The sequence below is a fragment of the Pteropus alecto genome, unplaced genomic scaffold, assembly GCF_000325575.1.
Source record: "Pteropus alecto unplaced genomic scaffold, ASM32557v1 scaffold25, whole genome shotgun sequence".
NCBI lineage: Eukaryota > Metazoa > Chordata > Mammalia > Chiroptera > Pteropodidae > Pteropus > Pteropus alecto.
The window spans coordinates 14,095,570-14,120,625 of NW_006441955.1; the positions used below are offsets into that span (position 1 = coordinate 14,095,570).

At 39.5% G+C, this 25,056-nt stretch overlaps 1 protein-coding gene across 1 annotated transcript in view; it reads left to right on the plus strand.

The window, feature by feature from the left end:
• The window catches only part of ROR1 (receptor tyrosine kinase like orphan receptor 1), a 161,169-nt gene that overhangs the window by 119,508 nt on the left and 16,605 nt on the right, over positions 1–25,056 (plus strand). The window contains exons 5-8 of the mRNA XM_015595068.1: positions 6,113–6,240; positions 8,357–8,674; positions 10,308–10,553; positions 23,137–23,348. Of these exons, the coding sequence (XP_015450554.1) occupies positions 6,113–6,240; positions 8,357–8,674; positions 10,308–10,553; positions 23,137–23,348 (904 nt within the window). The remainder of the gene's footprint in view (positions 1–6,112; positions 6,241–8,356; positions 8,675–10,307; positions 10,554–23,136; positions 23,349–25,056) is intronic.

Genomic DNA, 25,056 nt, shown 5'->3' on the forward strand with positions numbered 1-25,056 from the left:
TAGCATGGTTAAGTACTTTGTTCCTTTTTTATGGCTGAATAATATTCCATTGTGTGTATATACCACATTTTGTCTTGTCATCCATCTGTCGATGAGCATTTGGGATTGTTTTCATTTTCTGGCTTTCATGAAGGGTGCTACTATGAACATTTGTGAACGAATATTTATTTGAGTACCGGTTTTCATTTCTTATGTTTAAGTGAGATTTTACAGTTAGCAGAGTACCTTTACATCCATTCTTTTCCCACTAAGAAGAGACATGCATTTTAACTGGTCTTATTATCCCGAAGGGGAATTTTCAGGGCCTAACTCATCAGCAGTAATCAGTTCAGCTGGTTAAGTCTACGAGGCCTGCCCATGCTCCAGTGTAAAATCTGACAAGGAAGGAAGTGGTTTCAGTTTAGAGGATGCTTGGCTACAAAGCAAGGTCTGCATCAGTGGGCTAGCCTAGGACATCTCCACATCTGCTTCAGTTCTGTTGGTCAGTTAGGCCTTCTTTCCTACCTCCGAAGATCTAGAGGGGAACATCTCTCAACAGCACCCCTTCCCTCACTCAGCACATGTTTACTGAGCTGTGGGCCGTGCCGGTACCTAGAGTCATGAGGCCGAATCAGACGTGGGCCTCGCCTTAGGTGGTGGTGAGGCGAGCACAGAATGCATGAACACATTAGGAAGTCAGAAATGTGTGGGAGTGGTGTGGCGAAGGCCCTGGGGATTCGGTGGCTAACTTTCTTAGGGGTGTTAGGAACTTTTGGATCTTAAAGATGAGAAGGTATTCACAAGGTGAAAAAGAAGACGGAGGGCATTCCAGGCCCCAGGAGGAGCTCGAGCCAAACCATGGAAGCATCGGAGTGCGTCCCCTGTTTCGAGACTCGCCAGACCATTTGCATGACTGGTATTATCTGGTCCATGGGCTTGACTGGCAGGGTCCATGGCTGGAAGAAACGGGCAGGAACTAGATTATAAAGGGCCTTGTAACCTACAGTCAGAATACTGAAGTGGGTGGGAAACTACAATGAATTTTAGTCAGGAAATGACCTGATCAAACCTGTGTTTTGAAATGATCACTTTGCGACAAAGTGAATGCTGAGTCAGACACAGAGAGAGATCCCCTCTACGAACGACTCCCACACCTTCCCTCCTTTTCAGCCATCTCACCTGGCACAAAGCTAGGCCTGGGCTAAGTGCAAAGTCAGGGAAGAGGCCTTTCATCTTCCACCCACAGGCCTCTCATCAGCTGTCCCATCCTTCCTCGCTGTACAACTTTCAATAAAGATGAAAGTGACCACAGCTAATAATAGCAATCCACACAGAGGTCTTCCTGACCAAATAGGTCCTCTCTCCTGGAAGCATTTGAATTTAGAACTAGGCCAAGCCTCAGACAAATAAGTGAGTTGTTAATGATGGGAATTCAGCCACCCAGGGATAGACCTGGAGGAATTTTTGTAAGGTTGAAACAAAGGTTAAATGAGGTCTTCCGAGGGCCTTCCTGATACTGTCACACAAGACCATTCATTGCCTGTTCTGTATACGCACAATAAATAAGAAGGTCCCCATCCTACAAGAATTTCTTTTTTACTTTTTATTTCAAAATATGTTTATATTTAAGAAAAGTCACAAAAATAGTACAGAGTTTCCATATACAGTTGACCCTTGAACAATGCAGGTTTGAGCTATACAGGTTCACTTATATGGACATTTTTTCCAATACATACAGTCAGCCTTTCATACCTGCGGGTTTCAGCGTTTGTAAATTCAACCAACCGTACATCGAAAATACTGCCGAATCCGAGTTTGCAAAGGGCCTGCTGTAGAGTCAAAAGTTATACGCAACTTTCGACTGCGCGGGAGCTGGTGGCCTTAACCCCCACATCGTTCAAGAGTCCGCTGAGTCCATCCCGTTTTCCCTTATGGTAACACGAGGCATAGACATAGGACAGCTGTCACACGTAGGAAGGTAACGTTGGTGATCTGCAGACTTTGTTTGGATTGCATCAGTTTTTCCAGTATCGTTAAGGCTTTGTTTTTAAATCATGTGTCTAAAACAACTCAAGTTTTTTCTCTAGTCTCCCTTAAATTGAGGCAGCCTCCAGAAACCCTGCCCTCCCTGGAAGCACTAAAGAAAGTGCTAGTGGGCCTCTCGTGATCCAAACTTGGCACAACTCCATTTTGGCATCTATTTGAGGGTATTCTGCATCTTGTCACCACCTGTACCCCATCAACCCACCTATCCTTCCTCCTCCTTTTCTTCTCCCTGCTCTAAAATATTACATCTTGGGCTTCGCAGGCCCCATACTTTACAATGTGCTTTTTTTCATTTTCCGAGAATTCTCTTCTTTGCTCACTGACCTGAGAAGTTTGCCCAGGAATCTGTAGCCATTCACTTCCACTGTCACTGTCACCGCGATCTGCAGTGGCAGTGTTTCCTTTTCCCTGGTCTGCGCTGGTTCCTGGGTGGATGCTCCTGCTGCCGCCTGATTGGTCGTGATCACGCTCAGCCTTTTTGACGGCCCCTTGCAAGCTCCCTTGCCCTGGGCCAGGGGGAGACCCCAAAGATGCAGGGCAAACTGTGTTTGTTCCTCCCTATCCCATGACAGCGAATTTGGAAGGCTGTAGAAGCTGGCAATGTGGGAACTAAATTACCTTTATGAGAAACATGAGTTCCCGTCACAAAGCACCCCTGCATCTTGACGTCACGGCGAGGGAGCTGGCGCATGCCGGTGCCAGCCGCCGTGATGAATGGCCAAAATTCCATTTGCCCTTTCACAGCACACTTCTCTTCTCTGTAGAACGCAGCCTCAGGCACGCTCATTGCAAGTGCCCTTGCACTTTTGCTACCTTGCCGCTTCATGTTTTTAATTTGCTGAGCATGGAGGACATCGATGATAAAAGAAGTGTATGCCGGAGAAAAGCGTAAAGCTGATGAATGCTGGAGGAGTATTTGTTTCCCTCCAGCCAAAGCCAGCAGGAAAAATGGAAAGGGTGAAAGGCAATTGTGACTTTATGTTTAAAAGGAAATCTTTTTTGCCATCCAGCAGACACCAATGCATCTTCACAGCAGAAAGCCCCTGTAAGCAGTGCCAAAACTTCCATAATCGAACCATTTGGAAGGAAGCTGTATGCCATGGTTACAAGCACTAGTTTTGGGCAAATCTAGCAGTGTAACTTTGGGCAAGTGCTTTACTATTTCTGATCCTCAGCCTTCGAATTTATAGAATGGGACTAATTATAACTTCACCTTCTTTATACGGTAGTTGTCAGGACTAAATGACTTAATATCAATTTTACATGTAAGTGAAACTTAGTGCCTGTTATACAGAATAAAAGCTCATAATAAAGCCTCTTATTTATAATTAGGCTGGTTTAATGAAAAGTAATACATCAAAAAAAAAGCAGAACATCGTTATAGATCTCACAACATGGTGTAATGGCTAGAGCTTAAAATTTAAGTTTAAATCATAGCTCCACCACTTACGGGTTTTGTGAATTTGACTTAACGTCTCTGAACTTCAGGGTCTCCCTCTGTAAAATACAGATGATAACACTGCATAAGCGGTAGCTTTGAAGAAAGCACTTAGCACAGTACCCAGCACAAAGAGTGGCAGACACTTAATACATGTTTGTTTTTCTAGTGCTGTGGTTCTCAACCACATTCAGATCACTGGAGAGCTTTTTTAAAAGCCTGAATGCCTAAGCTGTGTCCCCAGAGAGTAGGATTTAATAGGTCTAAGGTGGGGCTTGCGCCTCGGTATTTTGAAAGCTTCCTGAGGAGATTCTTACAAGCAGCCGAGGCTGAGAACTACTCCCTAGCAGGTGACATAACACGCTATTTTTTATTCGTTTGTTTGCTTGTTTTGTTTTATTTTTTATATCTGTCCCCAAAAGACTGGCCAGAAAATTAGGAATTCTGGGCACAGTCAAAAATTCAGTACACCTGCAGCACTAAGCCTTTCATTGACGAGAAATGTGCGGCCAAGGAATTGCATTCCATTTTATTCTAGGGGAAAAAAAAGTATTCAAAGAGTCTTTTTAAAGTCTTGAACTGGAAAGGTGGTAAGAAGTTTAGCCTAAGCCCCAGACATAAAATATGGGAACTCCCACTAGGCTGGGGATTTATATCTGGGGGTAATTCTAGGGTTTTCTCCTCCCAAGAGATATAAATGAGGCCTTGAGAGTTTAATGTCGGGGAGGAAAAGGTGTTCTCATAATGACACCTTAAAAATCCAGGGTTCTGCTAATGCCTAGGGACAGAAATGCGTCATCTATAATAGCAGGGGCCTGGTGTAGAGGTCTCAGTACTTCGGTTTCCAAAACTCAAGGCTAGGTCATCGAGAACCTTCTTTCTCCTTACAGATTTACGGTATTAGTTACCCCATAAAAGTGGGGTTAATTTTACAACCCAGGTAAAATTTAAGCCAAAAAGACTTCAACATTACTCTAGGATTTATGAAAGTAAACATGTAGAGTACTTGCAGGATTTTGCAACATTAAAATTTCAATGTCTTTATGTCAGGTATATGATATATTCATTTGTATTTGTACTTAAAGGTTACATTTTTAAGAGTTTTACAATATCGACTGTTTTCAAGACTGAACTGAAGATATTTACCCTATCTCCACCTTCAAAATGACTGTTTTAGTGAATAGGGAGTAGAAAGCAGCTGAAAATTAGTGTCTTTTCAGGATCAGCCCTGTCAGATTTTTTTTTTTCACACGGAACCCCCAAGTGGTGAAGTCCAGAGCCATAGCAGTGATCACAGTCCATCTTACAAAGCAGGAGCTTAGTAAATAATTGTCCTTTAAATAAACATCTACTTTGGTAATTGTAAATACTTTAATAATAACCATGTTACCTCTGTGTAGCACTTTTTAAAAGCTTTTATGTTAATTGATAGAGTCCTCATGATCTTCATTTATTGGGTAGAGAGGTCAGCTATTATCTTCATCTTATAGATAAGAAAACCATGGCTCAGAGGCTCAGAAAGATTGCCTAAAGAGAGGTGAATCTTAAACCCAGGAGGAGAATTTTGTCCTGACTTTTGCTCTAATGTACTTAAAAAAAAAAAAAAGGAAAAATGATATTTTGTTCAAATGATGTATTGATTCCAGTCAGGTTAACAGAGGAGGAGTATCCAGGGCGGAAGTCAGCCCGTAAGTGTGGCAGGTGGCCGGTTGTTTGGTTGTGGTCTGCCTTTGTGAAACAGCTAGATATTCTGTACTCTGGTGTCTTGTGCTTATTATAGACTCTTCTCTGTCCTTTGGAGCTGAACCTGCCATCTTGGGTCCTAATCTCAAACCTTACATCACCAGCCATTTATCACACCACCAGTAATCACATCACTTTTTAGTGTCTCCTTGTCTTCAGGATAAAATCTTCTCCCACCATCACAAACACGCATCTTTATTTTTTTTTAATAAAAATTATAATTTTGAGGCAGGAAAATTTTTTAAAGATTATTTTTCAAAGTATTAGGGGATCATGAAAGCAAGATTTCCCTTGACATTTTCTCTAGATTTCCTTGGATTAAGTGACTCAGTTGAAATTCTCCAGTCCGCTGTTTCTCCTGGTCCTCTCTACAGGGTAGAGATAATGGGCCTTAAGCAGTGAGGAGTCACATAACTGGACTGCCCTCTGATTTCTCACCAGCTGCATCTAGCTTCTCACCTGGTGGAGCCACCTAATTGACATAGCACTTGGAATGGATCTTGTGGATAAAAAGCACCCATGTCTTTGTAGCAAAAAAAGCAGAAATAATCTGTACCTAAAAAACAAACAACTGTAGAACATGTGCCTAGATTTCTAACTCATTTCCTCTTTGCTCTTATAACTGTATCATCTTCCAGCTGAGAAAATAAGAGTGTTTTTTCCCATATTTAAGGATGATTTTTATGCTTCAGGATGATTTTCTAGGGGTGAAGAAAACTTGACCAATATGACCAACAGATGTTTTAAGTGATGGATGGAACTGAAGAAAAGCCTGATTTCTTAGCCCAGTCTTTAGGATACTGCGCCCGACTGCACCCCCTAGTGACTGTAAAGGGCATCGCACAGTGAGCTCCAACGGCATGTGTGTATATACTGCATCGTCTAATGCCTATGCTCTGTTTTTAGAGATGAGTACGAAGAAGATGGATTCTGTCAGCCATACAGAGGAATTGCATGTGCAAGATTTATTGGAAACCGCACTGTCTATATGGAATCTTTGCACATGCAAGGGGAAATAGAAAATCAGATCACAGGTAGGTAATGCCAATGAAATGATATTTATACCTCGAATAACTTTTTTTTTTTTCACCAAAAGTTTTTTTGAGCTCCTCTGATGACAAAGGATTAGGCTAGGCATAGGGGTTAGGAGCAGGGCCATAAAGAAGCATGAGATATGATCTCTGCTCTGGAATTTACATTAAAATAATTTATTGAAGGTTGCTCTTAGAGGAAAGGAGGCTTTGAAAAGCCTCACATTCATTCAGACACTCAATAAATATTACTGAGTGCTTGTGGTGTACCAGGAACTGGACTAGGCACTGGGAGATATGATGGTGTGGTAAATAAGCTAGGGATGTCTCCAACCTCACAGAGCTTACTGTTTGGAAGCACATCATATGGACTGAAAGGGAGTCTGGAATTCTGGATGCTAATCCCAGTATTGCCATTACTGTGACTTTAGGGAAATCTCTTACTCTCCATTGAAATCTCTTTCTTCATCTGTGAAATTAGTGATGAGGCAAAACGATCATTGGTCTCTTCCTGTTCTATATTTTACCCTTCGTTTTTCTGAATTGAAAGTATCTTGAATGGAAATCTAATACTGAAACACTTTTTATCACACACGAGTTAGGTAGCGTAGGCTGCTTTGTGTGATTTTGCACACCGAGTTCTGCCGGTTACAGTCTCCTTGTCCCTCTTCCATTAGTATAGTTATTATTGCCTCTGTGCCACCTATGCTTGCAAGCCATCAAAATTGCCTTTATGAGATTCTAATAAGATTGCCAGCTTTAACAATAAAAATGCCACACCAGTTACGTTTGAATTTTAGATAAACAACAGATACATTTTTAGTATAAGTATGTCCCAAACATTTATCCGAAATTCAAATGTAACTGGATACCTTATAGTTTATCTGGCAATCCTAGAATTCAGTAGAGGCAAGAACAAACCCAAGGTAGGCACATAGAGCATCAAAGAATCCAGCAACTGTGTCCTGCAAGGAATTTAAAGGAACTAAGAGGTGGCTGCAAGAGCTATTTAACCCAGAAAAGCAACTATAGGAAGATATAGTTGCCACTTGCTAAAGCCCTCAGGCTTTCAAGAGGAGGGACTTTGTGAAATTCCAGAGAGCAGAAGTAAGAATGATGGGGAGGAGCTGTTGAAGACATAGTTCAACCTAATATGAGAACGTTTTAATATATCTTTTGCTAAGTATTCACAAAAATAAATGGGAGTTCTGATATAAATATTCGGTCACCCATTTATAATAATCCTCTCTTGGACATTTTCATTGGACATCAGCTTACTGAAAAGTATTACACTTAAAAATCCATTTAACTTGTTTAACTCAGCATTTCCCAAACTTTTTTGGCAATGGAACCCTAGTTCCTCAAACACTAGTAATATTCTACAGAATTGATGTCCTGAGGACCATACTTTGGGAAACAGTGTATCAGCAACCTCATAGGCTGCCTTGTGAGTAAGCTCTTTGTCAATGGAGGCAAGCAGAGGGAGGCTGGTGCTCTTTTTGTACGTGCAGACCACATTTGGATATGTGTGTGGCTAAGTGACCACTAACATTCTATGATACACACTAGAACAACTGAGTTGTGCTCTTTGAGAACTTCCGAGTGAGTTGTCTCATTTTCAGAAGATGGAATCAAAAGCGTTCAAGCCACAAAGAAATTAAACAAGTTACCCAAAGTCATCCAGCAACTAAGAGGCAAAAACATAATACTAAATCCTGTGATCAGACTCAGGCACCGCATAAAGTGAGCTCTGCCCTGCAGCTGTCAAATGTTTTAGAAGCCTCACAAAACTAATAAAAAGTACCGGATGAAACACAAAGTTCTGTTGCTTTGTAGTAAAAATGAAAAATATATTGTACGTTAACCTAATTAATTCTTTTTATTAGGAAATGGTACATATGTAACTTAATCCTGTTTTTTAACTTTGTAGTCAAAACGATTTTTTTCAAGCCTGTGAAAGTAAGCTGCTTAGACATCTGAAATGAATCTCTTTCTTATGGCTTTGTCTTTTGAGCACAGCAGATTCCTTCCAATGTGTGTTTATATCTGATATTTGTTGACGAGATAACCGAAGATAAACCCTGGCCCCTGGGAGTTAATAATTGTGTTTGTTTTCCAGCTGCCTTCACCATGATTGGCACCTCCAGTCACTTATCTGATAAGTGTTCTCAGTTCGCCATTCCTTCCCTGTGCCACTACGCCTTCCCATACTGTGATGAAACCTCAGCCGTCCCAAAGCCCCGTGACTTGTGTCGCGATGAATGTGAAATCCTGGAAAATGTCCTGTGTCAAACAGAGTACATTTTTGCAAGATCAAATCCCATGATTCTGATGAGGCTGAAATTGCCAAACTGTGAAGATCTCCCTCAGCCAGAGAGCCCTGAAGCTGCAAACTGTATCCGGATTGGGATTCCCATGGCAGATCCTATCAATAAAAGTAGGTGGTAGCCTCGGACCCTCTGTTCTGCCTTGGGGACCAATAACCCCACGGCACCGTGAGAACTGGACTTCGATCCACAGTAGTGGTTCCTGTTGGTAGTCAGATTACCTTCCAGTGGGCTCAAGACATACCATGCGGGGGCTGAGCGCTCAGTGGTGGATTAGATGCAGTGCCTACCTTCGAGGAACTTCATCAAGATAACAATCTTAAAATATGGTTGCTGGTTCCTCGATGACTTAAAAATAGAATTACCATAAGACCCAGCAATGCCACTCCTGGGTATACTCAAAAGAATTAAAAAGAGATGTTCAAACAAAAAACTTGTACACAAGTGTTCATAACAGCTCTATTCACAATAGCTAAAAGGTAGAAGCAACTCAAATGCCCATCAGTACATGAGTAGATAAACAAATGGAGGTATATCCACATAATGAAATATCATTCATCCATGAAAAGGAATAAAATCCTGTTACATGCTATAACATGACTGAACCTTGAAAATACTATGATAGTGAAAGAAGCCAGACACCATTGTATGATTCCATTTATATGAAATATCCAGAATAGATAAATCCATAGAGACAGAAAGCAGATTAGTGGTTGCCAGGGACAGGGGTGGTGGGGATTGGGGTGGGGTGAGGGTGGGGGTGGTGACTGCTTAATGGGTATAGGGTTTCCTTTAGAGATGATACAAGTGTCCTGGAATGAGAGAGCGGTGAAGGTTGCACAATATTTTGAATGTTCTAAATGCACTAATGGTAAATTTTATGATATGTGTATCATACCACAATTTAAAAGACAGACATACATATATATATATGGGCTTGCCTCCATTCTCTGTCCTCTTAGCACCAAAAGACTATTCCTTTGAACAGTTCCCATTCATCTGGAATTAAATTCAGCGGTAATCTTTTAGCTTCCTTTTGGTAGTTAATATTATTTTATTAGTTAAATAACTTAATGCAACTAAAGTGTTTAGAACTGTGCTTAGCACATAATAATAGCAGTGTCAGCATTATTACTATTATTGCTATTATCTTGTCATTACCCATCCAAATTTCATTTATTTCAACTCAATTAGATTTTTGCAGTGCTCTCAAGTGACAGCCCCATGGTCACCCAGAAGAAGTACTTAATAGGCCCTGCTTCTCAAGGGTGTCCGGTCCATTAGCACAAAGATGGCCTTAACTCCTGTTAGAAACCCATAGTGCACTGCCCCTCATAAACATTTCTCTGCGAATTAGATTCTTTATCGCATGATTCATATCTAAGGCCATCAAGCAGAAATGGAAAGAACAGTTTAGCTTGAACCTTCTCTGAACCATTCACGAGGAAATTACTCCAATGCCCCAGTTCTGATTTTTTCTATGTTCAATATTAAAAATACTTGTGGAGTACCAGTTTTATTCCTGAAGCGTAAGCTTTAAATCCTCCCAGGAATGTAACTGCAAGGCAGGCCCTGTGTCCCAGCCCAGCAAGCATGGAGACTGCCCACATGGCCCCTGACCAGCAGGAGAGCCTTGGCCATAAGCTAAATTTCACATCCTCCATCCAGAACTTGCTGGCTGGGAGCTCTGGCATCTCCTCTGTTTCTTTCTCACAGTTTAGGCTTTTCTTTTGTGTTTTTCAGATCACAAGTGCTATAACAGCACAGGTGTGGACTACCGGGGGACTGTCAGTGTGACCAAATCAGGGCGCCAGTGCCAGCCGTGGAATTCCCAGTACCCCCATACACACACCTTTACCGCCCTCCGTTTCCCAGAGCTGAATGGAGGACATTCCTACTGTCGCAACCCAGGGAATCAGAAGGAAGCTCCCTGGTGCTTCACTTTGGATGAAAACTTTAAATCTGACCTGTGTGACATCCCAGCATGTGGTAAATAGCAAATCTTTGCCTTTATTGTATTCATTCACCTTTAGAAGAGCCCCCATTCCATCTCCCTTCCCTTCGGAAATTGATAATGTTTGTTTGATCTCAAACTATGTTTCGAGGATAGATAAACCTTGCTATTTCTCCATAAAACACCTTTCAGGGTACCAAAGCACACTCACAAGGAGAAAAACTGCTTTTATTCCTGCAGCTATTGTATTAGTGGATATAACAGACACCATTTCTCCAGAGGCACAGGTGAAAGAAACATCTTATCACAATCATTCATGTAAAAAAAAAAAGACATTACTCACAGTGGTTCATGTCCAAGAGCATCTTTGTAGCACAGCAGCTGTATTGGAAGCAGAAAGAGAACTATTTTTCCTGTGTCCTTGAGAACACCCACAAGGTAGGAGAAAGTTATAACCATTACTCAGTTATCCAGGGCAATCTGTGGATAAACTGCCTTTTTGTCTCATCCTTTTACTGCAGAAGTATAGAAAGAAAAAAAAATGCAATTCCTGAATTAATTTGTTACTTTTTCTAGAAAATGTTTGGAATGTAGGAAAAAGAAAATGATAATGTTGGTGAAACCTGGGGTTTGGTACTCTTTTGGAAGTGATTTATCTTCCTGATCCTAGTTCTCACAGATAATGTCAGCCGGGTTTCCCAGGCATTGTGGGAGAGTCAGGATGTCACTGCTGGGAAAGCCACAACAGTAAAATGGAGGTAATAATGATATACACCTAGAATAAGAATAAATGACTGGTTAACTGAAAAAAATCCTACGATGTCTGGAAGATAGTAGATGTTTAGTAAATATTAGCTATTATAATATATAGTCAGTATATAGAAAGGAATCTATTGTAATTAGTGGATAGCCTATGTATATAGAGGAATGCTTGCTCTCAGCTTACTTAATATTGTTTGAGAGACTGCTATGGAGTAGGGGGGTTGAAAGAATAATAAAATGTGATTCATATTACAATCAGAATGCAGCGTGTATGATGCAATAGAAGTTAGCGTAAATGTTATGGAATGAAGAGGAAGCTAAAACATACTAAAGAGGCCCATAAGAAAAAGTAATAAAAATATTAAAAAGAACCCTTAGTAATGAAAATTTGGGAAACTATTATTCTACAATTTCATTCTTATGTGTTACATATATATGGTAATGTCGTCTTCTCCTACAAAATGGTTTTATGGATGGTTAAAGATGCCAAGTTGGAGAAAGGGGTGACCAGACTCCTTTTGTCTTGCTGAGCTTTAAAATGCCTTCATATGTTGCATAAAGAACAAATTATGAAGTTAACTCTTCCAGAGCCACCACTGGAAACTTCAAAGAAAATTATGCTGTATTTTTTAAATGATTTGTACTTAATAATTTATGACTTTTCCCACATGCTATATTCAGCATTAATAAGAAAGGAATAAAAATAAAATTAGGCTTATTATCATTTACGTAGTTGCCCCATCCCTTCTCCTAAACCAAGTAAGGTATGAAGATCTGTAAGAGAGCCAAAGATGAAAGCAATTTATTGAGCACCTTCTGTGTGCCAGGCATGGTGCTTGAGGTTTTCATAGGCTTTATTTATCCTCACCCTCACACTGTGACAGTTGCTACTAACCCTATGTTGCTAATGAAGAAACTGAGGCTTAGAGAGCCTCAAGGTCAATGAGCTAGTAAATGGCAGGTCTATCCAACTCCAAGCTCATGTTCTTGCTACTCTATTGTGCTGTCTCAGAACACTGATGTGTGTCCTTAAGGAGATCGAATGAATTATTTTAAGGAAGAAACACTCTGGGTGAATGCCATTGTCCTTTAGGTGACTTCTGACCCTTAATTTTCAACTTATGCCCATCTGAAGTACTGAAGTAGGGAGGTAATTTACTCATAAACTAGAAGATTTGTTGATTATCTTATTCAAGCTTTATTACAATTAGTTTAAGTCAGGATTATAAACTACACTGTAAAAGTATTGGTTTTCATTTCCATGGCCTTCCTGAAGCAGTCAGACCAAACGCATGCTCTGAGGGATGAAAGAAACTCTCAAACAGTCTTTCAGATTCTAGACAGAGAGAAAGATCACCTACATCTACAAAACATCTACCATGTGTCTGCATCATGCTCCGTACTTTACGTATTCATCTCTGATTAAAACTCATAACCACACTGTGGGGTAGGTGATATTAACATATTCCACTGAAGTTCAGAAGTTCAGAAGGGCTGAAGGACTTCTCTAAATTGCACAACTGATGGGATTGGACCTTAAACTCTTACCTGACCAAACTCAAAGCTTTTTCTCCCAGATACTCTGCTATTTTCCATTTAAGCATTTTTTTTAGAAATAAATAAAGACAACAGATTCAACCTCTGGATTCCAGCATACTGATTTCCATAATATATTATGACATCAAAAAATGTTCCCTTGCTAATGGAAAAATTCATCGTAGTATTACTCGGTATATTATTATAGTATTAATCAGTGTAGCGATGTTGGAAACCCTCAGACTATTCCTTTCCGAATGTCAATCTGCAGAAGGCACAGTTAATTCTGAGGACTGGTTAATTCTAGTCATGCAAGAGATAAATTTAGATGAAAGTTAAAATCTAGAGATGACAAAGCAGTTTTCACCACTTACAGAAATATATATATATATATTTTTAATTTTCATTTCATTTTGAAAGAAAACAGTTCCTCTTGAATTCTTCAGGCCAAGCCACAAGTACATCCATTAAAGGGACAGGGAATCTGTGACATGTGATCAATAAGAAGCTGCTGAGAGGCCAGTGGCTCCTCAGTGTGAGAATTAAAAAGGACAGCAGGTCGGCATCAGCTGTTGTTCCAAGGCAAGCCTTCTCATAATTGCCCCTGGATAGCCACCGTCTACCAAAATAATCATAATGGAGTCCTACTTTGTAACACTTCTTCGGAGCATTTGATTTTCTTTCTCATTTTATCCTTACAAAAATCATGGAAAATAAAGCAGGAATTTCCTGTCATATTTTACCATGTGAGAAAATCAAGGCCCAAGGGAATGGTAGGACTTACCCAAGATCACAAATTATTAGTTCATAGAAACCAGTCTATCTCCTATCTCTAGGGCCACTCACTGCTCTTTCTACTCCACCAGTGATTCTCAAACAGGAGTTTTGCCTTCCAGCGAACACTTAGCAATGTCTGGAGATACTTTGATCATCACAACTGGGTGGGGTTGGCATCTATTGAGTGGAGGCCAGGAATGCTGATAAACATTCGAGAATGCGCTGAACAACCCACACAAAGAATTTTCCAGCCCAAAATGTCAATAGTGCCAGGGCTGAAGAACCCTGAAGCTGGATAAGAATTATATAATTTATACTATAGAATACAGTATATTGTATATATTGCATGTATTATACAATTTAGACCATAGAATAACAATAATTTTTAAACAGCAGTTACCATTTATTGAGTGCTTATAATGAGCCAAAGACTATGCTAAGAGTTATGCATTAGCTCATGTAGAATAGTTCTATAACCCTACAAGTTGGGTTTAATTCTACCCAAGAAAAGAAATCTGAAACTTGTAGGAGTTAAGTAACTTGTCCAAGGCCACATGATTAATAAGAAGTGGATCCGGGGCTCAGACCTGTAACTAGTCTTTTAAACACTCTAATTTATGTACATATGTGAGTGTGTATGTGTTTGTGTATATACATAGGTAGATAGGTAGTTAGATCGATAGAAAGATAGATAATAGATAGATGATTGATAGAGAGAGAGAGAGAGAGAGAGATACCTAGATGATAGATAGATAGAGATATTGGGAATAACTTTTTATCTTACAATGAGTTGTAAGCTTGTGGGGCAAATTTGAAATGAGTCCTTTTCCACCTCCCTCCCAAATAGGATGGAGTCTCATGGGAATGTTCCTACATTCTTTAGTTAAGTCAAAGTTAAGGAAATTTCAGAATCTCCATGGGGTTTCTCATTTTCCTACTGATAACTTTTGTTTTTGTTTCAACTTAGTAAGGCTAAAAGAAGCATAGGCCTAATTAAATGCAGAATGTGAGCATTTGTTGTACTTTCTAGAATAAAGGCAATTGAAAACACTCTGCCACAGATCATTTTATCTGTGAACTTTCACTCTAAGACAGAACATAAAATTAAACACAACCAAGTATGTCTGCTGTGAATTCTGGGAATTGGCTGTACTAGGACTGCGTGCACGTGCCTGGGCAGTACTTGGGAAAGTGAAAGGACAGAAGAGAGTTTGGGTAAGATGTGATCTCTCAGCCTCCCTGTCTTTTCTTTCCTATCCCAGGCATCTAACAATTAGAATAGTTAATTATATATTCAGTCACTCACTCACTGAAACCAGTATGTGTTGAGCTTCTATCTACTATGCTTCAGACTTTGTGAACGAACTAGATCAGACCATGCCCTTATGTAGCTTACAATCTAGTGGAAGAATGGGATGAAAAAAAAATATATGAATCACATTAAGCACTGCTGCTGCATGGTTCCCAACATTTATGTGCTCTGTTATGTGCTTTGCATTTTAATGATAACTGCTGCTCGTTGAATACTGTGCTAAGTTCTTTATACCAGCATCAAACTATGACTTAGTTTATGCTCAATAAAATATGTTGGATTAATTAATCCTCATAGTTACCACAGGATAAAAGTATCATCTGCATTTTACTCATGGAGATGCTGAGGTGATGTTGTTTTCACTACAGCTAAGAATCAAGCCAGGTCCACAGGACTCCAGGTCTAGTCCTCTGTTCATCATGCCACAATTACTTAAAAAAAAAAAATTTCTATATTATTCAGAGAAATAAACATTCCTTTACCATTTTCCTCTTCCCTTTGATTATGAACTCTTTGGGTCTTTGGGATGATGTCCACTGATAATATTCGCAGTTCCTCAGGCACAGAAATGGAGCCCCCAGCCACAAAAAAAAATCTACTCCGAAAGACCCCAGGGTGTTTGACTTAGTCTCAGTCCTGATATGGACAAGCTCCCCCAGCAGCTCCACGCAGGCCTCGCAGTGTTTGCCCTGTTCCCGTTAGGTCCCCGCTCTCCTCCCTTCCCGGCAGCCCCAAGTCCCCAGTCCTCAGAGTTGGCTATCTTCCCTGCAAACCTCCATTCACTACACTTTCACCTCTAGCCACTATGGCCACCTTCCAAGCCAAATACTCTGGGTTGGGTGGAAACTAAGTCGAAAAAGAAACATTCGCCTATGTTCTTTCCAAGTGGCACGTAGGCACACCTCCCAGGTTCCCCGTTTCACCATAGCCCTTATCACTGCTTTTCCATGTATCTCTGGGGCAGAACTGTGGAAAATGTCTGCTTCTCTGAGAGCTCCTTTTGCAATGATCTGGTGATTTTAGTTTGCTGTATTCTACCACATGGTTTATGTTTTCTCCCCCACTAATCGAGATCCCTTATTTGTTTCTTTCTTGAATTGTGTGGGGAGGCAGAACCTTGACTGTATTGGTGTTCTTATTTGCAAACTTTGGCCCTAGATTTTATTCTAGATCAAGTCCTAAGGCCATATTTTATTCTAGCTCAAGTTCTTCAGCTAGCCAGCCTAGCATGTCTGATTCACCTCTAAGTGAAGGTTTCTCCCTCTACCAAACAACCAGAACTTCAAGCAGCAGTGTTGTTTTTATTCCTAAACCATCTTCACTGAAGAGTACCCACTGATAAGAAAAGTAGTCAGCCATTTGGCTCCATTTGGAGTTTTTATACCTGGCCTGTTGCTTTTGTATTTCCTTTTAAGTCCTCGCCTCGCAGCAGTTTGCCAAAGGGCATGTTGCCCAGCTCTGTGCCTGAATAGCCCTGACTTGTCCTGTAACCTCCCAAACACCCACCCTGAGTTCTGCTTTGTCACAAACCATTTTCTACAACGCGGTGGTTTACAGTTCGGGACAAGGCAGATGTTTTCCAGATTGCGAACACTGCAGTTTTTAACTCACTCTGTCAGCAGCCTTCTCCCATATTTCATAGAAGACCTGTTGTAAGGCAATTTGTCTTTCAGCCATTTCTTCAAACCAAAATTGAACGTTACACAGTGAATTGGATGGTGGGGAGGGGTAAAGGAGGAAGGATAGAGCACCGCTTTGTGTTGTTTGAAGCTTTCCGGAAGAGTTATTTTTATAGTAGAGATTTTCAAGATGTACTTTGGTCTTCAGTTATTATACATTTTCAGCAAAGTAAAGAACAATAGTTACCCAAAACATATAACTGAGTCATGTTCCATAAACATTTTGAACCATAAAATAGTTTTCTCTCAAAGATTTTTTTTAATCGTACCCAGTATATATTGAGTCTTTGCCTAGTATGTCAGCTACTCTAGCAATAAGCTTTTGGAAGCTCTCAGCTCTTTGAGCCAACCAGCATGTCAATAGAAAGTACTTCTAGTCATCTTAACCCTTTGGTGACAGAATTCTGGTGTAACACCACAACGATTGTTGTTATTGGCTTTGTATCAGTCAAATTTCTAGCAGGAAGTAAAAGGCCCGAATAAACAGACTAAGGAGAATTTTATAAAGAGACCGTTTATAATGATGGTGACAGAATTGGGGGAAACCAATAAGGTACAGGACCTGGGGCTAGCAGGAGTGGGAGGCATTACCATCCTGAGCCTGGAGAATCAAGGCAATGATCAGTTACCCTACCCCGTAGAGTATGGGTGAGGCTAAAGAGAGGCTGTCCAGTGCATGCTGTGCCTTTTGGTAGAGGGCTACAGGTAACTCAGTAAGGAGGGAACCAGGGGAAAAAAACACATCACCATACTCTCTTCTTGCCCCGGGCATTTCTTCTTATCCTGCCAATGACTGGCATTGGCTGAACCTAACTGGAAGCCAGAGGACAAGGGTGCCCATTAATATGGTTACACGCACAGAGCTCAGCCTCCGCATAGCCAGTGCTGGGTAGACAAGGACTGAGGCTGGACCTGGTGGGCTGAGGGCACTCAGCTTTACATCAGTTGCTTCATAAGAGAGTTAAAAGTTCTCCAGGGCCTAAATAAGGTATGTCAACTCAGTTTACAAAACTAGAGAAACTTGGGAGAAACCGTAGAAATTATCTAGCCTCTGCTTGAATGTTGCCAGAGACCTCAAGAGGCGGGGACATATCTCTACCCAAAAGTGGTTATGGAATGGCTCCTCCTGCTCAAAATCTGCTTTTGTAAGCCAGAAACCAAAACTTGTATGTGAAATCTCCCAATTTTTAAAAATGTCCACTAATAAAAAAAAAAGGAAAGGAAAAACACCTAATAAGGAACAAGTCTATCTACTGAATCTACTTTATAAACTTGGTGTCTTTTTTCATCCAAATTTGAAGACATCTATCCCATCTTTCATTTGATTTTCTATTTGATCTAGAGTGTGTAGCTCTTCTAACTTTTCCTTATTCATCCTCCTCCTCCGGTTCTTTCTTATTTCTTCAAAGGCCTTCTTAAAAACATAACTCTTAGAGGAGAAGACACTTTGTATTGTCTTTTAATCAGAACAGATAGAAAAGAAACATGATGTTCTTGATCATGACCCCGTATTGTCAGTGAAGGGTATTTTGTTGCTCTAAGTGCCATACATGAAAAATTTTTGGAGCAGTGTCATCATGCTGTCTCTGGGTGCAACTGAGCATTCCAGTCTTCACTAAAACTTTTTAGTATTTTTTGGGGGCTGGGGTTGTTACATCAAAAGTTATTCAGTAGATTTGCTTAGTCACAGGTTTTTCTAGGCAAGGTCTTTAATCTAATTGCAAGATATAACATGTATTTGTTAAATTTCAACCATTGGTTTTGGGTCATTATTTAGACTGCCGTGTATGATCATCTACAATTTTATTTCTATAGTCAGTTAGGTATCTTCCCTAGATTTGGGCCATTTTCAAGTTGGAAACATGTCGAGAGAGTGATTGGCTGGACCCAGCATGCCCACCCAAGGCCTAATTACCACTGTTTCTCCTTTGGCTTCCAGGCATATACTTAAATATCACTGCTGCAGGCCCTTATCTACTACAGACTCACTTATTTTGTAGTTTTCAAATAATAAATAGTAGCAATTCCTGTTTATTTTCTATGGTTTTTAAAATTTTTTCAGATAAGATCATAATTTAACTTGTTTAATTTCCTTTGAATTCTAAAGTTCTGTAAGATTTCTTCCCACCTTTGCCATATTTCAGATCTGAGAATTTTCTTGTTTTAACTCAATGTAATATCCCAGATGCTGTTTCACTTTATAAAAGTACCTCTTGAATAAGAAATCATATGTACCTTGCTTTAAGCCAAGGATAAGAAAGTCTTTTCCTGGGGGTGGCTCCATGTAGTGGTTAGTACGTCTGCTTTACACGCAGAAGGTCCTGGGTTCACGGACCGGGCCGCTGGTGCACCAGGCCCCAGATGCACGCTGCAAGCGTGTGGGAGGAGATGCCCTGCCTTCAGAGATCCAGTTCTTAAGGAAAAACGGCAACATCCATAGGTCAGGGGCGGAAGTGGCGGGGAGGGGAATTAAAGAGGGGAAAAAAAAAAAATCTTTATTACATTTAATTAATAATCAAAGTATGGCATATCATTGTAAAAAGAAAAAAGGAATGTCAGATGTGAACTGTGATACCAAATTGTTGATTTTTAAAAGGAAATGAATCGCGATTCAGACTAAATTGTTGGTTTCAAAAATCCCAAACATTGAACTTGATGTAACTAATGAATTAAAGAGAAAAAAAAAAGAAAATCTTTATTACATTTAATTAATAATCAAAGTATGGCATATCATTGTAAAAAGAAAAAAGGAATGTCAGATGTGAACTGTGATACCAAATTGTTGATTTTTAAAAGGAAATGAATCGCGATTCAGACTAAATTGTTGGTTTCAAAAATCCCAAACATTGAACTTGATGTAACTAATATGTACATTTAACTTTTAAACAGTTATTCCAAAGTATTAAAAATCTTCAGCATTCTAATTTTCAGCCAATTTTATTTGCAATGCATTGGACGTGTCCATTACCCTTTAAAGTGCATAAGAAAAACAATGTCCATTATTCTAATGTGATTCTTTCTAATAGTTTGATCTCCATTAGATATTAGCCTTCATTGAGAGAGAATCTTGGACTATTCAGAATAATGATGAAAAATAATTTCATATAGTATGTTAATATTTATTAGTAATATAATTTTAAAAGCACAGAAGTATTGAAGGCAGACAGGCTTGCATTCCAACCCAGACTCTACTGCTCTCTAGCTTTGTCAAATTATTTATTCTTTCTCAGCCTCAATTTTTCCATGTGTAAAATCAAAATAACACCAAGTACCAGGTTAAAATGAGGAATTAAAATGCCAGTACATTGAAAAGAGGTTAAGCAAATGTTAATTTTCTAATTTTCCATGAGTAACTTTAGTTGTTCTCAGAAATGTTTTTACATAAAATTTTTTGAATCAGACACTGACACCCCTTCCAGTCAAATGCAGAGAGCTGTGTGGGAAAGTAAGCCAGTTGTATCTGTGAACTTATATGATAGGCCTGAATTTGCTTTCTGTCACTTCCAACATGACCACGAATTGTTCTGCTTGATTATTTCACTTGGCAAGAAGACATCGTGCTCATTTGCATATCCTTAGTGTAATCAGTAAGAGCCAAGTTTGACTGTGTTTAAAGGATTTGGCTTCTTGAAGTTTGTTCTCCTGCAGACCTACAGGGGGATTTGTCCCAGACCTCTGTTTACAATCAAAGGCATTCCGTGAATAATCTGATATGCAGAGTACAGAATAGACTCCTTTGTTTGCTAGACAGGTGAGAGCCCTATTTTCTCTTGTTGCTAAAAATCTGGGCCAGAAAAATGACTAGCGTTAAACATTAGTACTAAAATAGCTTCATTCCTTTTGTAATCGTTACCCTCATAAGGATTTCACTGGAAGTCCAAGAATAACAAGAGGGATTTCCCCACCTTCGGTACTGAGAAATTTGAAGGTTTTTTATAATATTAATAATAATCATAGCATCCAACAACTGTGTGGCAGTTTTCAATTTTGCAAGGTTCTTTCATGAATATTATCACTCATGAGAACCAAATAAGATTGATTAAGCAGATATTATTATTCCCCTTGAATAAATGAGGAGATGGAAGTCAGAGAGGTTGTTCTTGCTTAAGGTTATTTAGAATTCCCAGCCCAAAACTTTTATCCCTGAATCCATTCCTACTCTAAGAGTAAGGGGTAAACACTGAGTGACTGAGTTGTAATAGGTACTAGAATAGATACTTTCCATGTTACTTCATTTATTGTTTACAGCAATTCTATGAAGTAGGTATTACTATTTCCACTTTACAGGTGAGTTTGCTTAGAGAGGCGAAGTGCCTCCTAAAGGTTATACAGATAAACAAATATAGATGATAGATACTCTTCCATGTGATTTCCTGGTATCTACCCACCCACAGACATGTCGTTACTAAAGAACCTGAGACCCAGTTCTTAATGACTAGAATGATTAGAATGGCCTCCCAGAGAAGCCTGGGTTATATGTTTACCTGCCACAGTATATAAAGTAAGGAGTTTGAAAGCAGCATATCCGGCAAAGCTTTAATGTTATTTCCCACATTTTATACCTCCCTTATCATTCCTACTTCCATGAAACAAGAGAAATAGTACTATGAGAAAATAGGTGCAAAACAACAGCCATTCTCAAATTACTGTCAGTGGAGTGTAGTAGCTAAAGCAGGAGGTGTGAAGCAAGACCAGCAAGTCAGGAGTCCCAGCTTTTGAACTACTAGCCACATGTCCTTGGGCAAGTTCCTTAACCACTCTGTCCTTCCACTTCCTTATATATAAAAATGGAGATAGGGATGGCAACTACTTCATGGAGTTGATTATGAGGATAAAATGAATGAGTTAATGAAAAATGCTTAGAACAGTGCCTGGCCTATATTATTAATAGCTAAAAAGATTTTGTGCCAGTAGAAGATAATAAATAATAAAACTTATGTTTATGGTGCTCAATAAGCAGAGTTCACCTATCCCCAAGTCCCTCTGAGGGTTAACCCACAGAGCGCAGTCCCAACACCCAGGTCTGGGTACCTTTCCTAACTTCTCGTGTTGAGTCTGTTTATGTGGAGAGAAGACAACATAATTCATTACTGCGCTATCTCACTGAACAATAGGCTCCCAGAGAAGGTGTATGCAACTAAAAACTGTAGTGTATTCCCGTTTACAAGTACTGGGGAAGCTCACTATTTAAAGGGACACTTTGGATCTCTTCACCACTCTATTCATACTTCCCCTATAGCATTTCCAATGATATATTGTAGTTATCTTTTCTCTGTTTTCCTTACGAGACTATGAGTTCCTTAAGAGTAAAGGACTTGCCATATTTAATTTTACATTCCGAGTACCTAGTACCATATTTAATTTTACATTCCTAGTACCAAGTGCGTGGCTGTAGTAGCTTTTGTTCGTTGACTTATAGAACAAGTAGGAGGATGAGCGAAGAGATACATGGTTAATTCTTATGTTAAGTAAATAGCCATTTGAATTTTGTGTCAATCTGAAATTTCAAACTCTGGATTTTCTTAAAGCAAGATAGCTGATGAGGTTATTGGTGATCAGGGCATGCATTATGTAACCCCTCCAAGTACCGTCCCAAAATTCTTGTTCATTTTACCAGTCAAATAATTCACTAATAATAATATATACCCAAAGTATTTAGTTTCAAAGTTCAGACTCAAACCAATAAAAAGTACACCTCATGTCTTTCTATATGTATTATATTCTTTTCCAAGCAATGTTAGGTACAGTGGATGTATAAGATTTCAAAAAATATACTTCAGCGTGTTAGCACTCATAATTATTAGGTTCATATGAAACCATTTAAGAAGAATTCTTGGGTTTCAAAAAAGTATCAAGTTATACAGTGATGCTGTGCTGGAGGGAATTATAGACACCATTCAAAATAGATACCTGACTTTTGTGGATGAGAAAAAGAGAGGCCCAAAGATGTGAATGATTTGTTCAGGGTCACACAGGACAGCAGAGACTGAGCTGGCTCTTACATTAGGTCCCCGTATTCTCAGGCCAGTGGGTTTGTGGACACTGGAGCCAGGATTCTTTAGCGATGCCGATTCTGGAAGATCCAGGGCTTGCGCTGTACATCCAAACAAGCCAAGACAAAGGCATGATTTCTGGAACACCATGTTGTGGTGGTTGATCTGGGCTGGCGGCCAACGGAAGAAGAGCCCTGTGGTACATTACTGCTCTTGGATGTATACAGTTCATTCACATGGCGTTTAACTTTTAAGGTGTTAGAGAAATGCAGGTCTGCCGCTAAAGAGGCAACGTCAGAGGGGACCCACACACAGGCGAAGCCTTTATAATCTCCCTCTGCAATTTTTAAACATTTGAACTCTAGACTTTTAAACTTCAACAAATTATGTTGAAGGTTTGATAGAAACACATTGTGATAAGCAATAGTTCTTTTTTTCCTCACAGTGGATTGGTGTGTATGAAAGAAGAGGAGGTCATTTAATACTACACAATGTAATATTATACACGTTATTTAAACTAGTATAACTTTTGTTCTTTTTTTTTTATTTCTGCACCCAGATTCAAAGGATTCCAAGGAGAAGAATAAGATGGAAATCCTGTACATACTGGTGCCGAGTGTTGCTATTCCTCTGGCCATTGCTTTACTCTTTTTCTTCATTTGCGTCTGCCGCAATAACCAGAAGTCATCGTCACCACCTGTCCAGAGGCAACCGAAGCACGTCAGAGGCCAAAATGTAGAGATGTCCATGCTGAATGCATATAAACCCAAGGTAAAATTAGCAGTGCAGAGCTGCATTTATTCTCTAGGCTTTAGGTTAAAGCAAACTTATTACCCTCCTCAGCTTAGAAATCAAAGGATACAGAACCAGTTTCATAAGCGGTAAAGTATGTTTTCAGAGAACTATGTGTCTCTCACTTTGTCCAAGACAGCTCGAGCATAATTTCACTAGTGTGTCACTTCAGCGTTGGGTCAGCCATGGCACTGCTTTACCACAGAGTTTGGCCTAGGAAGAACCCTTAGGCAATCATGTCTACCATCTCCTCAAGACTCAGAATGTGAGCTTTTTTTCAAAATTTCCAAGAAAGAAATTTCATATTCTTCCAATCAAAATGAAAGAGATAGAGAGAGACAGAGACAGAGACAGAGACAGAGACAGGGACAGAACTAACATTATTCACTACCAAAAATAAAACCCTTTTTACTGTACAACAATGTGCATGTACTTATCACTAATGTACTACATACTTAAAAATGGCAAATTTTATTTTATGTATTTTTTACTACAAAAAAATATCCTTTTTTATGCTTAATCTAAGTCGCTTTTTCTTTGCTTTAAATATATTTTAAGAGAAATGTTGTCCTTCCCAAAATCTTTAAATGCTGTTGTATAATAGCCCACCTTAGCCTTATCCTGTCCGTGCTAAATCACTCCACTTCCTTTTAGTTGTTCCTCCACGTCTTTCAACATTTGGGTTGCTCGAGGCCCTGGCAAGGAACCCGGGGTCACTGGCCCTTATGTTAAATGGAACGCACGCATCCCATCCTGAAATGCAACAGAGGCTTTCTCTCTGGAAAACCAGTGCCTCAATCCCAGGCCTCTCGGCAAAGAGATTTCATTTAAATAATTTAGGAGTCTGAATCCAAAAGCCTGTCTTTTCTTCTTATTCCAACTCCAAAGGAGCATTCATTCATTCATTCAAAAAATATTTATCTTCTCTGTGTGTTAGTGACTATGTTATACTTTGGACCTTCGTAAAGTGAAGATGTATCACTCTTAACAAAATTTTAGGGAAAAAAAACATTTTCACACTCACATTAACTAATTCTTTTACCCAATAAGTAGAGTAGCATAATTGGGACTAACACATAACCCCCATTTGATTTGATTTTGCTTTGCAGTTGAAATTTTTTTTTTTTAACTTGAAATGTCTTAATTATGAAGTCATATTTATTGATAAAGTTTTTGGTTTTCTTAAATGCTAAAAATTCATTTTAAGTATTCTGTCCCAAGCAAAACCGCTGTTCTCTTAGGTGTGAATTTTTACCATAAAAAATCCCACAGGTCCTGGAAACTAGAGTTTACTAAGTGGCTTTGGGGACAGGTAGAGGTAGAGGTTTAACTCTTATGACTCCCTAGCTGCCAGCTAGCTGACTTACATACATCATACATGTTACATAACATTATACTTAATCCTTTCAAAGGTAGTAGGAAAAAATAGAGGAGTTAATATTATTGCATGTTCATGAAGTAACACTTAATTGACCTTTTACGGATTCCATGACTTTAAACTCAGTGAAATAGTCTTCGTTCTATGAGAATCTTTCCCTGTCATTTCTGTTATTAAAGGTTAAGAAGCCTTAGAAACAGCAGAACTCTGGGTAGAAGAGAGACCCAGATCAGCTTGGTTACAGCAGTCACTGTGCAGCAGCCACTGTCCTGGAGAGGTGGGCTCCTCATTGTTGTGTCAGGAACCAGA